The 19,771-nt window shown below is 38.2% G+C and overlaps 1 protein-coding gene across 1 annotated transcript in view; it reads left to right on the forward strand.

The window, feature by feature from the left end:
* The window catches only part of ROBO2 (roundabout guidance receptor 2), an 882,996-nt gene that overhangs the window by 810,364 nt on the left and 52,861 nt on the right, over positions 1-19,771 (forward strand). Inside the window, exons 16-18 of the mRNA XM_025895584.2 lie at positions 5,401-5,525; positions 8,287-8,458; positions 14,355-14,537. Of these exons, the coding sequence (XP_025751369.1) occupies positions 5,401-5,525; positions 8,287-8,458; positions 14,355-14,537 (480 nt within the window). The remainder of the gene's footprint in view (positions 1-5,400; positions 5,526-8,286; positions 8,459-14,354; positions 14,538-19,771) is intronic.

The following is a 19,771-nucleotide window of genomic DNA, read 5'->3' on the forward strand; positions in this document are numbered from 1 at the left end:
GTGTGCTGCAGCCATTCTTTTATAACCACTGCTGCTGCAATAAAAGGGTTTGGTCTGCACTTTGAAAAAAAAAACAAATGAAAGCATTTGCAGATGAGCGTTTGATGTTAAGCACATCTTTCTCAGTGGATAATAATGCAGATGAACAGTTGGTTGGGAAATGAGGAGTAGAGAAGGACACATGTTTAACTGGTCTGAAGGAACTCCAGTCTCAAGAGGATGCCACTTCAATGTTTCTGTTAGCACACTCTTCATGAAACTGCACTGTTCAGCCATTGGGAGGATTTCCTTAAGCACCTTTCAAGCCTCTCTGAAACAGGCAGAATTCAGACACAGTAAACAGTTTACACTACTGAGTTGTTCAGGCTTTTGTATCTGTAGCATACAGCCTGTATATAGTTTTGCTAAAGCATATGAACTCCAAGGCTTCTGGTTTTGATTTGAAAAGTAGAGGGAGTGAGGTGAGATATAAGTAATTTTAATAATTTTCTCTTAGAAACCTGTCTTTCTACTTATCTAATGCAGCCTTTGCCTGGAGAATCTCTCCTGTAAATGCAAGATGGTCATAACAATGAGAATTATTTTCTCTGTTTCACTGATTTTTTTCTATATTTTTTTTTCAAAACAAGAGAAATATTGGTGAAGCTTCAAAATGTTCATATGGTTTCAAAGGGTTCTAAGTGCACTCTTCCCTTCCTATTGAAGGTGCATCTTAATCATTTACAGTGGTCTCCTGAGGTTTAATTTAGTGTTGATTGCCAAGTACTTTTTAATTCTAGAACAGACTTGCTTATTACTCACTTTTCTCTTTGATTTGTTATGATTATTGCCCAACATGTAAGTAATCCTGAAGATGACTTGGTTGGAGTTTGCACGTTATGGATGAAGAAATTCACTGCACTACAAAATGTAGAAGACTGTGTAGGAAGGCATTGCTCAAGTCTCATTTGGAATTTGAGACTTTGTGGCTCCCAGTTCTTTGTTCAAACAGTAAAACCTAAATCAGTTGGTAAAGAATATCTTTGCAGCAGTCTGAACAAAGCTTTTTTTAAAAAAAAAAAAAAAAGAAAATTGTAAAAAACTTTCTACAGGTGAAACTGCTTTCCTAGAGTTAAAATGTAGGATTTTGTCCTCTCACTAGCAGATTTTCTTCTTGTCCAATTTCAATTGATTTTTGATGTTTATTTAGCTTCATCTAAACTGTCTCTTGCTAAAAGTAAATTAAGAACTACTGAAAAAAAGGAGAAGATTTTTTACCTCCTGTCTATTTCTATAAAATACTTGAGGAATGACATTCTCTTTTATAAACCTCAGCTACCAGCAGAGCCTGTCAGGTAATTTCTTACCTTAAAGGACACTTTGTTCATGTGGAATAGCTTTCCACATAGTGAGGATTTTAAAAAATTTCATGCCCACAGATATGTATAACTCACAGCCAAGGATATGCTTTGTAGATTAATATAACCTTCAAGGAGTCTGTTTACAACTATCTCTTCTCAAAAAAAGTCAGCCTAGAACATGTAGTATTATCACCTGACAAATGTCAGCCCCTGTAAAAATTTTTTCCTCTTCTCTGGGTGATAAAATTAAGTACTTCCATGGGAAAATTAAGGCATTGGGTAGATGCAGTTCCACAGATATTTCCTTTAATTCCTCATGTTATTCTTGTAATTATATGGGTGTTCGTGTATTTCAAAAATAGCACCGACTAAATGTTTAATGAAAGTGGTTTGCTTCTCATCCACCGAAGAAAGATGGCAGTCTATTTAAAGGTATCCCACTTGCTGTGTCTGCCTGTGATTCCATTTCGAAAATGAGCTTTTTTAGGCTTGACTTTTAAAAAATGTCAGCTATGCTATTTTTAGAAAATAATTTGGAAGAGTGATACGCGTGTTGGAAGGTTTTTTGTGACATCAAAACAAATAGCCCTGATAAAGGCAAAGTACGACCAGGAGGTAGTGGCAGCTTTCTGCTGGATTGAATTTTACATGCAATGTTACGTCTGAGGCCTACCCCCAAAAATCAATTTTGCTGCAGTTAGACTTTTCCCCTAGATCAGGCATTTGTCACAGTTCAGTATCCATCCATCTCCTGCCTCTTTGGCCTTGTGAAGGTAACAAATGGAATTCTGTTTGGCTGCGTCTGGAAAAGATGAGCAGCGATTTGGGTTCTTTCATATCTGTAAGAAGAAGCTGAGCACTGGAATAATTGACCTGTCAAGAAGCAGGCAAGGTGTTCTCCACAAGCCAGCAGCAAGGGAAATGAGAAAATGGTTTTAAAAATGTTATTTTTCAATGTGATCTGTTTAATAACTGCAGCAGTGTCAGACGAGAGGCTTAATTTATATCATGGTGCCAGCTTACAGAGTGATATTATCAGAGAGAGAAAGCAGAACTATTATATACATACGTGTGTACACACATACAAAGAGGAGCTAAATCAAATATTTTATTGTATCACTTTCACTATTTCCTTCATATTTGCTCTAGAGACAGATGACTTTTTTTTTCAGTTGCATCCACTGTTTTAAATCTCTCTTGGAATAACTTTTTGGAGTAGTCTTTTGTTCGTCATCACAAAAATAGGACAGTTGGTAATGGAAGTCTCCTTAGCTTTTATCAGCTGCTGTCTGTCAGTTCCTCCTCACCTTAGTCCAGCTCTTAAAATGATACTTTCAGCTGTATTCATCAGCTGCAGTTTTAGTTTTGCTTGCAAGTTATCATATCCTCCAAAAAACCCCCACCATGTACTGGTAGAATATTAACTACAATACTCATAGCATTTAAATGCAAAGACAAATAAATGAATACAGTATGTTTTTCTTTAAATGTTAGGGGATGGTATTCATTTTACATTTCTTTGCATTCACACTCCCCATTCTCCCAGGTATGTCTATATACAAAATTCTATTTCTGAATGCCCTTTTTGTTTGAGTAATGAAAGTTCATACATTTGAGCACTGTACTTAAGTTCCATTGTACTTAAAAACAAAAATGAGTTATACAGTGTTAAGCTTTACCATTTTTATGATTTTTATTTTCATTTAAAATATACTAATTAATATCACACACATACATTTATTCACGGTTTTGTTGTTGAATATCTTGAAGACTTGTAAAATGCTAATTGTTTTACTGTGTGGCAAATTATTTCCCTTGCCATAAAACACACAATGCAACTATTAACTTCCCCAATTTTATGCTTTGCACAGTTGCAAGGAGTAGCCCAAGGCCACCTTTCCGTGCTTCGCTTGAGCTGGCTAAGAGTCAAATTGTCCACAATACAGCTCCATTTCTCCCCTCCAGTGCACTGTTTCTCTGCATCAGGCAAGGTCACAAGGACTATACCAAGCTCTGCAAGCTTTGCAGCTGAACCAGCTTCTGAAAATGTAGCTGTCGAAATGTGCAGCCTCCAGGGACTGTAGTATGGGTTTCACGTTTTGTCTAAAATATTTTCTTTTTCTGATATAATCTTGTATGGTCCCTTGTCCCCACCTCTGATACCCTGGTTTGAAGTTATGTCCTTCCTGCAACAGAGTACTCCAAGTCTTCAGGGCTATCAGGGTAAAGATTTGAGCTCAGCTCCCTGAGCCTGTGCCAGGTCAAGTACTGAGAAGCTTCCAAAGTGGGAACACAGCCAGTCTCAAAGAGGTCATGGGGAACAATAAGAAAATCTGAATTGGCTCAGTAGGCTTGAATACCTCTGATATCTGTGGCTGTGCTTGGTTGTGTTAAACCTGCCAGGCTTTAATACAGAGATGCCAGAGGTCTTGGCTTTTCTGAGAAGTGTGGTCCAAGCATGGTCATGCACTCAGGATATCTGTTAAAGATAAGAGTAGAGCCCTGTTACCATAGAGCTCAGTCACTCTAGACCAGGGCAATGGAGTCAGGGAGCTGTAACACAGGATGTGAGATGCCCAAAACCAGAGGGCTGTCTAGATTTGAAGCTGGGGTGGGGGACTGATAAATATGTTAGGTTCTGGTACAAGGTCTGCTATAAGTCTTCAAAATTGGCATCCATATTTCATATTAAATGTTTTAAGATCATATTAAAGGCAATGACAAATACATGGAAGACAAATTCCATAAATAGTTATTGAACACAAAGACATCACCCTGGAACAAAAGGTGTCTAAGCAACAGTCTTCTGTGAATTGGAAAATTGTCCTGGAGAGGTATCAATATATACTCACTTTATTAGTTCACTCTTTCCTAGCCTCTTTCTGTTAGTTTTGTTGAAGACTAGGTAGATGGACTGGGATAAATGGAATAGTTGGATTTTTGGTTCATTTCAGAGCAGTTGCTATCAATAACTTTTTCCCCCCAAGGACCATACCTTAATACAATACACTGGACCTCAGTGGCTTATCTTGCCACTGTGGTGATGTTTCAACTCTTACCTGGAAGAAAAGGAAGGGCAAGGGGGGGCTGCAAGAGGTTTTAAGTGGCTGGGGAGGGCCATATTCCCAGCCCTCTGCACTGGCAGCTGTAGCTATGGTGGGAGAGCCCTGCTTGGAGATGCAGCAGATGCTCACAGAGGGGACTTTTCCATAACTGAGCTTCTGCTCCACTTCCCAATCCACATGTCCTTAGCCAACAAAACCACCCTGCTGCTGGTGTAGCTGCAACAGGGGCTTTGCCAGCATAGCCTTGATCACTAACAACTATGATTTTTTTTTCACACTTCTAGACAACTAGGAGGGCTGGCAAGCAATTGTCTTGTAGAATTGGCCTTGATATGCAGTGACCAGCCAAACAGCTGTGAATGGTTGAACTGAACAGGCCTCTGAAGAGAAAGCAATTTGCCTAGGGGGAAAAAAAGGACCTAAGTATATATCTGACCTAACTTAGCACCTACCCTGTTCACTGACATTTCATGTAAAGCCATGAACACTTTAACCCTTTTCCACTTCAGAGTTGCAAGGTTTTATGTTTAAACCTGTTAATGTCTTCCTGAAGAATGATTAGGAAACAAAAAAGCATCCTATTATTATTATTATGTGGAGAAAGAAGAACCAAAACACTTTTCAGGCCAGATGAAGCAGCTTCACATGTGACTTAGTTGATATATATGTAGCTATCCATGTTTATTGTGGGAAACAAAGGCAAGAGTGAGACCAGTTCCAATGCAAAATTAAGAAATGCTAAATATAAATAAATGAGGAGTGATTTGTATTGATTCTCCATTGCCACAAGTTCCACATTGTCATTCAGCTCTATGCTTCTCTCCAGAAAGGCATTTTTCAAAATTGACAGTGCCTAGCAAAATGTGCATACCTAGGCCTGCAGGGAGTGTGAACTTTCTATACTGCCTGCTTGCTCTTGCAGGGTTTCAGCAGACTTCATGCTCTAACAAATGGATTAATGTCTTGCTTCTGTTTGTTCTCTCTCCTTGGTGTAGCTCCAAGTGCCCCTCCTCAGTCTGTTACTGTCCTGACAGTTGGAAACCACAACAGCACGAGCATCAGCATCTCCTGGGATCCTCCCCCTCCAGATCACCAAAATGGAGTCATCCAGGAGTATAAGGTAGAAATGATGTCTAATGGAAGGGTTGTGAATTTAAGGAAACAGCCTGCTTGAACAGTAGCCACATTTATGGATTTAGATTCTGACAGCTTTTACAGCTGCCCTTGTAATTATATGGAGAAAGAAGACTGACTGCTTATGGATTTTTTTTTTAAAGCAGTACTACTGTTATATTAAAAATAAAAAATACCATGGAAGAGAGATGTAATTTCCAACTAGTTTACAGTACTTCTCTTTCTTACTTTTCCCTGCTGTGGAAGGAAAGGAGTTTTTTGTTAAAGGCTTCTGTACTTTAAAGACAGGCAGTGAAGTCCTTGTCTTAGAGTGCCTTTAATCTGGCAGAAAAGGTAGCAGGAAAGATACCTTTTCTTTCCCCTGCAAAAATACTACTCCTAACACTTCAAGGGCAAAGTCAAGGACTGTGGCTCTGGGAGAATACAAGGCTTCTTCTAAGTACTGTTTCTGTCAAGCTTCACAACTTAAAATGCTGGCTTGTTTGCTCTGAGGAACAGGTTGAACAGAACTACTCTATCCAGAGTTTGTTACATGAGAGTTGTTTCCATTGGGTTGTATATTCTTTTCCTTTGTTGCTATGATAGCTCAAAGTATCCACTCCTTTTATATTATCTTTAAATTTTTTTGTAGTCTATAATTCCATACTGAGATCACTTTGGCACAAGTATATTTTGACAACATGAAAGAAATGCAGTGTTATTGGGTTGGAGGACTGTGGAGAAGATGACTGGGCAAGGTTCAGCATTATGGCAGGCCTGTGACCATGGAGCACACTGCTTGGTAAATCAGCCTTGCTGTGGCTGACCTATACAGCAAGTGTGAAATTTTTAATTGAAATAGTGCAGGGCAGCTTTCTTGCTGCTTTCCACAAAGGGTGGAAGTGGTGGGTGCAGCTTATTTCACACAAAAAGGTGTAATTTTTTTGGCCATGGGGTACCTTGAGGGAACACAGCATGAAGAAGGGAGAAGGTGCTTGACTTTTAAATCGACTAATTGGTTCAACTTCTTCCACCTTTTTGCCTGGTCAGAGGGTTGCAGTAAATACTCACAATATTTATGTTTAGCATAGGGCTTCCTTTGTTTTGCTTCCAGTCAATATCAAGATTTATTAATCCCAGTATTTTATTGATCTAATTTTCATATCAATTAATAATTATCTCGTGGCTTAATTAATCTTGGTCCTGACTCCAATATAAGTCAATATAAATTGTCAAGGGCTTACAAGCAAACAGGTAAAGTACATTCCTAAACCACAAAATATGTAGATATGAAACAAAGAGGGCTGATGGTTAATAAAAGCCATGTTCCAGGTGAGTGCTCAGACCTCTGGGCTGTGTATAAAAGCAGCTGGAGTCACTACCTATTACATCCCTTCTGTGTTAGATTAGGTGGCTGCCTGATTAGTGAGCTGGCTGCTGGGACTGTGCTGCAGTTTAATATTTCCCTGAGTAAAAAATGTCTGATGAGGTTTCACAGTACAGTTTCTGACAAATTGAAGGTAGATCTGTTGATTCTACTTCAAGCATAGGAGCACCTGTAAATTCATTTATGAATTAAATGCCTTTAATTAGAGGCATCTCATAGCTGCTGTAAACTAAGACCAGGAGAGATAAGGAGAAAAGGAATGAATGCAACAGTTTCTCACCCTAATTCATTCTGGCCTGCAAATCAGATCTCATTGAGCTTAGGAAAACAGAGGAGTTTTTTTCCCTTCAAATCTTTCTCAGTGTTTCACAGAAAAAAAAAAAGAAAGAAAAAGAGAAGGTGTGATAAAACACTAAGCAGGGTCAAAAATAAGGGTAAAGATAGCATTGCTGTTGTTAGATGCATCAGTTGGTTGCTGACAGTGGTTCCAGCAGTAGTGCTTTCTTCTGCTATTATTGTTATGTGAGTGTACATGTGATGTATTTGTGCATTGATTTTCTTGAGAGGTAGTAAATGCATTTTTAAATAATACAGAAGCGGTATATGCAGATAACATTAACTGAAGAAGTATCCCTAGAAGGTCTTGGTTTTGAAACCTCTCTGGAGAGGCCTATGAAAAAGTAGCAGAGACAGATGTAGCACTTTGAAATCATAGAGAGTTCTCATCACAAAATGCCAGTTGAGATTATAGGGTGGTTTTCCTGTTTAATTAGATAGTAATTGAATCAGGAACTGATATCTGGATTCCTAAACATTGTAAGTAATCACAAAGGCAGCAGTAAAAAGTGAGTCTGTACTTATTCCATTTCATAAATTCCAAAGGAAGTTGGAAAGAATTTTGAAAATTGTTTGTTCTTTAGTTCTTTAAGAAGTGTTTTAACCTGTTCTCATGTTATTTGCTGTCTTTTTGCTATTCAGTGGAAAATCCGAAAGGAAAAAATGTGGGTTTTTTAAAGGACAGGTTTGGTGGTAATGAAGGTTCATGTTACTGAACAAGATTTTAGTTAATATATAACATCTTTTTCACTTGGATGATCTGGTCTGGGCTTCTAAGAAGTGTAACCACAGAATTTGCATTCCATGGAGAGCCAGAGTCCAGAGAGTTATTTACATGCAGTTTTTGCAGCTGGCTTGGTCCTGTGCTAATCTGGCACAGTTTGCTGAGCTAAATCATTCTAATTTCAGCTATTCTCGGAAAGTACCACTGTTAAGAAGCCTGAAATAAGTGATTGTCATGAAATGCTTTGATATGTCATATCTATGCACGATTGTGTGAGTGTGAAGAATTTCGTCTATTTTAACACATCAACTTTTGTCCCAGATCTGGTGCCTAGGTAATGAGACTCGATTTCATATCAACAAAACAGTAGATGCAGCCATTCGGTCTGTAGTAATAGGTGGCCTATATCCAGGTATTCAGTACCGCGTGGAAGTTGCTGCAAGCACCAGTGCAGGTGTGGGAGTAAAAAGTGAGCCACAGCCCATAATAATTGGTAAGTGATTGTCTGTTCTGTTGGTTTTTTTGCCTGTTTTGTTTTTTTTTTTTTTTCTTTCATAAATCACTTCTGGAAGCGTAAAAATCCACGGAGCAAAAGATAAGATTTGAATAGAGCTGGTTTCTTAGCTTTTAATGTCCCACTGCCTGCTGGTGTTGTGTCTTCCCTTCATGAAGAGTTCTTGTAGCCATTGGAAGGAAGTATGTTCCCAAGACATAAAAGAAAATGCAGATTGTCTAGTGGAACTGGCTTAATGTGGGGGTTTTAATGATTTTACCACTTCTGCAACTTGACGGATTTATGGCACTAACAGCCTGAGCTCCCTTTTCCCTCTGCTAAGATGACTGTAATATTGCCTTATTCATCCCTTTGGTGCCTAAGGCACTGTTTATGGTTGTTTTCTGAACATTTGAAGTCAGTGTTTCTCAGGTATCCCAAGCAGACAAGTGTCCTCTGACAAAGAGTAAGTGGCCTTTAGACAAAATAGAGAGCAAAGGTAGCATTATAATCCCTGCCTTTGGAATGGTCATTTCTTAGTAGTGATTTCCATGCAGAATTGATTTCCTGACCTGAGGGAAACACAGATTGTGTTTCTTCTGAAATTTTTCCTAAGTATAAAACATAAAGGCAGGAACAATATGGAAGAATAGGAGAAGTAACAATAATTAGCAAACCTGAACTGAGCTATGCAAAGCAGTACCTCCTTTGAGTACATAATACAGGAATTCTGTTGCTTTTATCTGTATGACCTAATTTAGTTATTACTTGAATATACTTTTGTTTGTTTGTGGGACTTCTGTTGTTATTAAATATTTTCTTTCTAGAAAATGTTGTCAACACACCATCCCAAAGATGGACTATTCTGTTATGTATAGACCTTTAGAAAAGGCCATCCCCTAATGATATTCGGGTTCCCCACTCATCAAAACAGAAACTAGAGTACTTCAACTTTGAATATATTGTCACTGGAGACAGAAATACAAGAGTAGAGGTGAAGGTAGCACTGGTTTTAGAAAAAGGCAGCCAAAGATACGCGAAAGAAAAGGGGGAAAAAAGATTTCTAGAACTGAAAATAAGAAATCACCTAATAGGGTTGGATATTGGTCCTCTGTGTCAATAATTGATATTGTAAGACTAGTCTGTCACTGCATCCACTTTGAGCAGGAGCTCCTTTTATTATTTCACTAAGGAAATAATCTAACTAGGCACTACACTTATTCCAGCAAAGCACATAAGTGTGTTGCATTTTAAGTACATGAGTAGCCTTGTGTCATTTGATATGAGGTAAACTTGCACCAAAGGTCTTCATTGGATGATTCCCAGAATGTTCAGCCTCACATCTGGGTACAGCCATTCATCATGAATTTTTCCTTACAAAAAAAATGACTGGTATAATCAAGAGTTAAATGTGGAGAGGTCTGTATTGCTGCCAGAAGAGGGAAAGGGATGTTAAGGATGTAAATAAAGTAAGAAAAGACAAAAATTGGTTGGCATTTAGAGACTTAATTTTATCTCATTAATCTTAGTGATATTTATTTGTTCCTAAAATGATCCCAGAATATCTGCTTCAACAAGTCTGTCTGGTGGCATCTTTGCACATTTAAGAGTCTTTTGCATTAAAAGTAAAGGAGAGTACTTTCTGTTTGGGTTATATTTCTGTCCTCATTTCTGTTTTCCCTTTTGGTGGCCCAAAGCTGGATGTGGTTACTACATATATGGTCTGTCTCCCTTTTCTTTAGACCCCCTTTTTTATTATTAATTGCTGAGAGCTATTTCTCAGACTATAAATTTGCTTGATAAAGGCAGCAGTGTTTAAGCAATACCATTTCTGGAAAACTTGAGTTGGTACCATTCAGTGTTTGACTGGGAATCAAAAACATAAAACAGGATTTTTATTTTTTTTTTAAGTAAATGAAAAAAACTAATTGGATGGATTAAAAATGAGCTAATGAATAAACCTCAAAACATCTTAATGAATGTGAAAACATTAATGAATGATTGTATTATAATGGAGTCCTATATGGCCTGTTGATTAGCTATACTATAGAACAGCTTGCAAACAGAATGGGCAACTCCAGAAATGCTGAATTATGGACAGAGTAGGTCAGTGATGCAGAAGAATTAAGCTATGTTTCTAAGCATTGCAACTTTCATTGTCATGAAATACAGAGTCCAGTGTATAAAAAAGGAAAATATTATTCTTAAATACAGGATTTATTCTTCTAAGGAGGTCTTTCCTTAAAATAACTGTTTTTCATGGTGGATAATCAATTACTGGCTTCCCAGAGCAGCTCTAGATAACAGACCTGTGACAATCCAGAAAATAAAACCTGGAGAATATGGAGCAGTAGGAGGTATATTATTTCTTTAGTTAGAAATTGTCTCACTGTTACAGGAGTGCTGTGCCCATACTTCAAGCAGGATGTTGAAAAATTTTATGGAACACTAAAAGAGAATCAAGAATAAAATTTTTATGATCATTAATGATATGGTAAAAATTTTTCTACTGGAGAAACAGAAACAAAAATGGAGATAACAGCAATGTTGGTTAATGCCATAGCTATTATTTCTCCTCATCAGTTGACCTGTTCACTCTTACATTCCATCATTGGCATAATAATATCAGGAACAGCTGCAAACTTTCACAGTAATAGGTACAATCGAATCTGATGTGTCTAATTAATTTTTGGTCCAACAAATTAGTTTTGTTCTTCATTACTCTCCAATGGGAGGAAGACATTATATTTCATTATGTTTTTGTCTTCAGGAACAATGGAGCGTTACAGGTCGCACACTTCCCTTGTCTATGTTCTAATTAGTTGAACTGACAGCATTGTTACAGAAACACCTGCAGTATATGAAATAGTACTGCACTGGTACCTTGGATGACATATTTATTACTTCTGCTTAAATATTATATAAAGAAGTATAAAACTAATGCCTTTTGTTTCCCCAACCCCCAACGCTTATATTAATTTCATCAAACGTCAGCGGGTAACATTCATCTGTATCTATTTATTTTTCCGTCGTCAAATTCACAAAGCATATGTTATTTTGACATTTAAATGAATTATTACTTTTGCAGTTGTAATTGCTAGGCACAGAAGGGTAAGAGCAAGCAGCCAGACTGTGAACTTGAGAAGGTAATTTGGAGGCAGATTGCATCTTCTCCTAGAAGAGAGGGAGAGAGTAAAGCCCACTGAAAGCTCTCCACAGGCTCTCTGTGGTTTACTCTCACATTCTCCATTTTAAAAAGACTGGTTTCTGACTTTACAGAAGAAGATGGGATCCTCAGTTGTTTTGGAGGCTTTTCTGGACAGAACTTGTACTTTTCTTGAGTCCAGGAGCATCACCTCCCAAAGCCAGTCTCTCGAAGCATGTCCCTGCCTGCTCTTCTCCATGGCAGCACAGCTGCCTCTGAAGTAGTGCAAAAATTACCTGTTTCCCCACCATCCCACTGCTTTGGTCTCTCCTCCAAAGGGCACAGAAATTAACTCCAAGTTAATGGCAATTAAAACAACACAGATTCCCTTGCTGATTTCTACTAGAAAATCAATTGTGGTCCTGGAAGAGCATGCCATAGAGTGCCTCTTTCTATTAGTTTTACTCACAACCCTTCCTCTTTCAGCACTGGGGTGCACCTGTAGTTGGTTCCATGGGCATTAAAAACAGGGGAAAATCAGATAAAAGGATTTTATCACTGTCTCCCTTCTTTTCTTTGTCACAAGTGCTCACTCAGTTCCATTCTCCCTTACTGCATCAGAACTGGAAACCACTGGGCCTTTGGCAGAGGCAAGACAAGAGAGGAGAGCACAGGAAAGGACAGCTGCAGCTCCCAGGCCCTAGTATTAGTAGAGCTCACCAGCATGGCCAGTGTAGACTGACAGATGACACCAGTACTGGTGTACTGCCTTTTTATCCATTACCAGACCTAGTCTGTCAGCATCCTTCCACGGGACCTATTTTGCTTGCGGGAAGCCCATTTTGTTTCTTGCCCAGAACGACTGAAAGCAAGCCAAGCTCTAGCACAGTTTTAACAGTCTGTTTGCAGAAGCAGACGGTCATCAGTACTAAATATTGACATGGTGCTGAAAGAGAGAAAGCTTAATAAAACCCCCGAGATCATCAGCAGTGTGATAGCAATGTGATGCAGCGCATCACGGTCCTTCCCGAGTAACTCAGCCCAGCTCTGCACACCATCGAGGGCCTGAAGCTGCATCTTGGCTGGGGCAGTGCTGGGCAGAACCAGTCCCCGAGGGAGTGGGGCAGGGAGGGCATGTTCAGCCCAACAGGCTCTCCGTGAGGGATCCCCATTGGCAACTTGGCTCTGGGTCACCTGCAGAGAGGTGTCTGTGGAAACAGAACTGGAAGTGTCAGAATTCTCACATCTGTTTTAGCCAGTGACCCTGTTTGGTGGCTTTAGGCTGAAGCCAGCAAGCTGGTCTGTTGAAAGAAGTGAGTGGTAAATCTAACCATTGCTGAATTACAGAAGAGGAATACATCCTGTTTTCACAGCAAGGCATAATGATACAATACTTTTAATAATTTCCTCTGAATGACCATTTCAGTGTTTTATTGAAATATTCAACTACCTTTATATGTGTGTGATAGACTTTCAAAATTGAGAATCATAGTGTTTCTATCTTCTTTGTTTCAGTAGAATAGCTACTCTTGCAGCTCCTCAGCATGCACAGAGGCATCTGGTGATATTACATAAACATTTCAAGGATTGAACTATATAAATGATTTTACCGGAAAAGATGGATAATATTTCACGAATTTCAAAACTGCAGATGTGGGCAGTTTGTATCAAATGTACATAGAATCAGTATTCATGGGGGTTTTTTTTGCAGAAAAATATGTTCTGCATTTCCTAATTTTAAAACTAACTATTTTTGACAAGGGGAGATTTGAAGTAGAGAAGTGCTGGTCCTAGAACTATATACTTCAGCATTTCCTGAATTTCCAATCAGATTTTTATGATCATTTGTTTTCCAGCCAGACATCAAGCTGTTTCTTTTGAAAAAGTTCCCTTTTAGAGAAAGGGGGGGGGAAAGGAAGCATCTACTGGAATTTACAGTTTTCTAATGTAATGTAGAATTTAAGATCCTATATAGTAATTTTTGATGCATGTCACTTTAATTGGGATTCCACGTAATAATTATTTCTTACAGGTTAATGTTAAGAATTTGTCATGCATATTGTACGTGAAAAAAAATAGCATCTGTTGCTGTGATTGCTTAGAGTTTGCAGTTAACTGTGTGTTTTTCTGCTTTGTGTCAAAGCTGGTACACTTAGAATTTGTATGGATTGTTTTCCCCACGAAATAAGTTCTGGAAAACACACTTTATATTTGATTTCAAATTTGGAAACTCTAGCATTCAGGGAAAATAAATGAGTTAAGTAAGAATTTTTGGCATGCTGACGGCAATGAGAGAAGAAACTGTCTTCTGATGTTGTAGCATATTTTGTATTTGGATTTCTCATTTGGAAAAAGCTATTTATTGACTGCTTGATTTATTTTTTATTAGTTTCCTATAATCCATTTTCTCATTATTGCATCCTGTCTGTAATTATGTGAAAACAAACCAACAAGTATGTATATTGTATATAAAAAAAAAAAGCTCTGGATTTACATCTGTTAGATTACTTGATAGTGCGCTGTAGATCTATCTTTTCAAATATATGTTTGCAAAATGGCTATGGATTTACTCTCTAGAAACACTGGGTTTCTGGTGTGCATTGCTACTCCTTAAAGTTCTTCTACTGTGGATAATTCTTTTGAGGTCCATTACTTTTTTTTTTTCCCCCCAATTTTCATTTGCAGTCCTTGCTTCCTGTTTTTGTTACAGAATCCATAATAACCACATTCCTGTGACTTTCTTTCCTGCAGGAGGCCGTAATGAAGTTGTCATCACGGAAAATAACAACAGCATAACTGAGCAAATCACTGATGTTGTCAAACAGCCTGCCTTTATAGCTGGCATCGGTGGGGCATGTTGGGTGATTCTGATGGGTTTCAGCATCTGGCTCTACTGGCGAAGAAAGAAGAGGAAGGGGCTCAGCAATTATGCTGGTAAGAACAGGAGCTTTATTACCATCTCATCAGGTTTGGTCGTGAAGAGAACAGGGACTGTTAAACCTACTTAAAAAACACGTTGAACTTCCAGCAAAAGTGTCCTGGGTGAACTTTGTATGCTTGTTTTTAATGTATGCTGTGAAACTGCTATTGTATGAGAAGCTTTAAATGCACTGCTCGGTACCACATTTCATCATTATCATAAGACAGTATTTTTACATCTCCAGCACATCTAGCATTAAAGAAAAAAAAAAAGGCACAAGGAGGATTAACTATACCTCTTGTTCCTTGCTCAGAAGGCACTCTGTTAACAGTGCAGATCTACTCATATGTTCAAATATGAACTAGACTAGACCCTCATAAGGAAGGTTAGAGAGTATTTGGTCTTCTCCTTAATTTCCATGCATTTCCATGTCTCTGAAGCCATGTGCATGGGAAATAAATGGAGGTGCTTAATCAGTGACTTCATACCTATAGCTGGAAGAGAAGAGTGATGTGTTAGACAGAGAAGTGTGGTCAAAATTTACTTACGGCAGAAACCATAAAAAGTTTTGTCTTTGAGGTAGAACATGTTGGAATGTCCTCTTGTACCAAATGTTTGTTCCAGTTACAAATTGGTTTTTGAAAACTATGTTTGGAAAAATAAATACACTTACCAAAGGTCACTCTGAAGCCTAATTTAACACACAACCCCCCCCGTTCTTCAGGTATTGAGACAGGTTCTCTAGAAGTGCTTATTAACATTTAAAAAGAGAAAACATTTTCTTTTTGAGAAAGATTTGCCCAGTTGAGGACACAGCATATTTAATGTTGACATTTTATCACACTGAAGTTACACAAGCACTCTTCTATGACAAGTTATCACATATGAACCTGAGGACACAGGTTCCCTAAGTGACTGAGCATCTCTAACTCCTTGCCAAAAACCCACATTCATTCACAGCCAAAATGTCCTTCTCAGCTTAGCATTAGCCATCATGAGACTCCTCAGTGTCCTGACTGGGCTCACTAAACCAGAAGGAAACTCTCTCATGCTGTTTTTCAGTCCTTCCTGTTTAGTGAAACAGGGCAGGTCAAGAAAACATGAGATGAGCAATGGAGGACAAGAGGAAGGAGAGCAGTGGCTTTTGGACTTTCTTGGTTTCTGGGGAACCTCATCTTGTGTCACCATGTAACCTCTGACGTTCATGGGTTGCGCATTTTCGATTTGTTGGTTTTTTTTTTTTCTTTCCTTTAACAGCAGTGACTTTTACTCTCTGAGAGGTAGGGTGTTGTTAACTGAGAAACTAATATCTCTCACACACACCTATAGATGTGTTTCTATGAAATATCATTCTATATCCCAAGATTTTTCATACTAAAGGACAGCTGGGCTGTTATTCGTCTTAGGAAAGAGTCCTACGTAGAGTTTTGGACACAAGCTAAAATTAGTCTTTTCTTAAAAAGGAGAATTATTAGCCCTGTATGTGAGTTGACATACTGGGGAAGAGCAGGGGAGAATTGAGACCAAAGTCTTTTATACATTTAAATGCATAGCTGTAAGTAATTATAATAGTCGTAATAAACTGTGTCTCCTGCAACTCATTCCTTCTCATGATGTTTGCTGCATCTAAGTGTGATGTGACCATTGCATCATGAAATTGTGTATGCTTTCAGCAAGGAATGTAGATAACAGATCATGCTTCAAAATTCATCCTAATGTTTTCAATTCAGAGAACAGCATGTCCACACAGAAAGTCTTCAAATGTGAATGTTGAAATTCACTGCTCATCTTTCCAACCATGGTCTCTCATTGGCTGCTGGCTGGTTAGTGCTTTAAGCTCAGCTGCAATGTCCTGCTCATGATATTCAACTCCAACTTGAGTAAACTCCAGAGGAAACTCGTGCCCTGCAATTAGCGCTTTTTCTCAGGGTGTGTAACTCACAATGTGTTTGCTTTCTTGTTTTGCAGTTCAGTCCTTCACCTTCACCCCTGCAGGTACTGTCCATTAGTCTGTCTCTTACTTCACCAACACATCACTGCAAACATTAGCTATCTAAGTGTTTATGAACATGTGAGATATGCAGAATCAAAACCAAATACAAGGAGAAATACTTCGGCTGCCTATCTGTGATAAAAATGTAGTATTTATTTCCCTAGTGATCCAAGGGGAACATAATAAAATCTGCCACCATTAATGTCTCTGTCATTGTAATTCTGCATACTTACTCATCTAATTCCTTGAGATAATGCAGCTTTGAAAGTAATTTGCAGGACAAGATGCTTGAACTAGCTTACCATAAACAAGCATTAGTCATATATAACTGAATTTTGATTTTAAAGCTAAAGTATCTTGAACATTTTTGCAGTGGAGTAATGGAAGTTTCTTCCACTTTAGCTTTTAGCTATGCATGTTTGCTTTACTGTGAGGTGTTCAGATCTTCAGGCAACCTAGTGATTAACTGATGCACTCATTTCCTTTACAGGGATTTTGGAATTGAAGTATTTTGTTTTTTTCTGACTACCCAGTTCAAAGCTGGTATCCTATTTTTTGTATCTTAAAAAAGATAGCATACGGTAGACCATTATCATAAACACGATTAAAGACATGTGAAGGATAAACGAAGTGTGGCTGATACAGCAGGTTGCAAACAGCTTGTTCAACATATGGATAGCCAGGAAAAATAGAGTATAGAATTAATAGTAATAATGGATACAAATAAATAGCTTCTGCTCTCATACCTAATCGCAACATTTAAAAACTTAAAAATAATGGTACCTCAGTGTTACAGTATAAAAGACTGATAAATCTGATCATTTTCCAGCAGAAGTCTGTAAAGTATTCTGTGTGTAGTTTGGCCCCTCAGTTTCATTTACCAAAGCTGTCTCCTCTTCTGTCCTCTCTGCCATCCATGTGATAGAGTCCAGTCTTCCCACTGCACTGCTGAACCAGTCCTCATGCTCAGGTAGCTGCTTTCTCACTCTTGCTTGTCTTCAGCCACAGCTTGTGTGTTTACCTTAGCAGGAAAGGGCAAATGACTGTCAGGACAGAGGAGCGAAGGTGATGGAGTCTACCCCAAGGGCCTGTGACATTGTGAGAGAGGAGAAGTGTCCTTGTGGAAAAGCCCTGGGGGCTCAGGATTGCTCCTCTAGCTCCCAGGCAGGTATGGCCAAGTTAGTGCAAGTAGTGGCACAACACTTCCTAACCTAAATGCTTTACTGGCTTTTCTTTGAGAGACAACGTAGGGTTTTTTTCCAAAATTAAATAATCCATCTTTGTGTTTGGTTCCTATAACTATGCCACTGTCAGCTGTCTTTAAACACAACTTTCCATGGTGTTTGTAGCATACATTGGCATGTGCGTTGTGCTGGAGCCACAGTGACTGTGCATGATTTAATGCTCTTGGTCCACATGTGCTGGGTAACTAGGATATGTCAGAGGCACTGCCAAAAATGTGCTTTTTTTAAAGGTAGTTCTGACATCTTGTGGACTTCCTAGAACTAAAACAAGCCGTAGTTCTGTTTCCTGGCCTGTCATCATTTTCTGGAGGCACTGAGAACCTAAGTCATCCAGTAGTCAAGTCCAAAAAAACAATCATTAATTTAAAAAAAAGTCTTCCTTCGGACAGAACATAGTCCATATTTTTTATCTTTATATCCAGAGTTCCATAAGAAACTTTGTTAATTCTCTAGTATTTGAATTTGCCATTGGTAATATACAAATTAGACAAATGTATCTGTGCTTCTGGGAGTTAGTCACTCACAACTGTGTGTTGTTCCCTTCAAAGTTATGATTCATAAATGGTTTGGTTTTAGATATAATTATTTAGAGAGAGGTATGTAGCTTTCAGAATCCCATCAGAGACAGCTGTCAATGAAGTTTTACTAAAGATGAATTTATCCTAATATACTCAGATTTTAGAAGGTGCACAACTTTTGTTCAGATGTCTGCTTTAAATCCTTCAGAGAGTTGCAGAACATGCACATTTGATTGTATGATAAAGAGAAATGAATCTTTTAATGGAACATCCACATACTTACTTTATTTCACACACAAAACAAACCCTCCATTATTTCTGATGTGAATACTTTTTGGGTTGTTTTTCATCAACTGTATTTGCCTGTATATAGAACTTAGAACACCAAAAATAGTTGTTCAAAAGTCTTGATCCTGCAGTTTTATAATTACTTGCTAAAAATATTCTTTCAGGTAATTTTCAGATTACGGGCCATTCACTAGGATCATTTGTTATTTGTATTCTGTTATTAGGAGCCTAAGATGTATAATTTCTGCAGTGAGACTAAACTACTGTAACACTCCATGTAGGAGAAGAGCAAACAGCAAATGTCAGGCAATTGGTAACGATTTGTGTCAGAGAAGAATAACTGATTGAGTTAAATTCATTGAGCTTTCTGTCTTTGTGAACATATTCATAAGCACTGAGAGATTGCTCAGATGGGGTCACAAGTAAAGTGACATTGAAAATCGCAGCTAAATCTTTTTGGTTACTTTCAGTTGAACTGACTCCAGTGGTTACTGAGCCACAATTCCGTACATCACTTCCCTTTCCCCCATCATGGCTCATCAGACCATTGATTCTCAGTAGTACCAATACTGCAAGACATATGATTAGCTAATATGTTTGTTAGACTACTATTGATAAGTAGCAGTGTCATCATCTGCAGCTGTGCCAGAACTGTACATTGTTGTGGCCATGACATACTATCAACAACCCCAAATCTGGTACAGAAACAGTAAATACAAGTGTTACTACTTTTCAGCCATCACTTCTGTAATGAAAAGATAGATACTTTTGTGAGTTTCTGTGAAAGCTAAGGTACTGGGGGTTTTATGGTATTTTTCTGGTTAGACTTTACTTGGACAATTGCCTGGATATAAACATGCATGATGGGCTTGCACAGGATACAAAGATAGATGGCACAAAAGAGATATCTGAACACTTCTTGTATAACAGATTAATTATTTCAATGCTGTATTAGAGTGACAAAACAGAATTTGTTTATTTATCTCTTTATCTTTTCTGTGCCCTCAAACTTGTGCCAATACCCACTCACTTGAATACTCAGGTGTTTTCAAGTGTCTAGGCCATCAGCCATGCAAAAAAAAGTAAATATGTATTTTCACTTATGAGTAGATAAGCTTATTTAGTGACTAGTGCTCCTTGGGATTAAAGATTTCACAGAACTGAATAAACAAAAACCAAATTAAAAATAGATAGAGAATCATGAA

The sequence above is a fragment of the Manacus vitellinus genome, unplaced genomic scaffold, assembly GCF_001715985.3.
Source record: "Manacus vitellinus isolate BGI_N305 unplaced genomic scaffold, ASM171598v3 scaffold_34_pilon, whole genome shotgun sequence".
Taxonomy (NCBI): domain Eukaryota; kingdom Metazoa; phylum Chordata; class Aves; order Passeriformes; family Pipridae; genus Manacus; species Manacus vitellinus.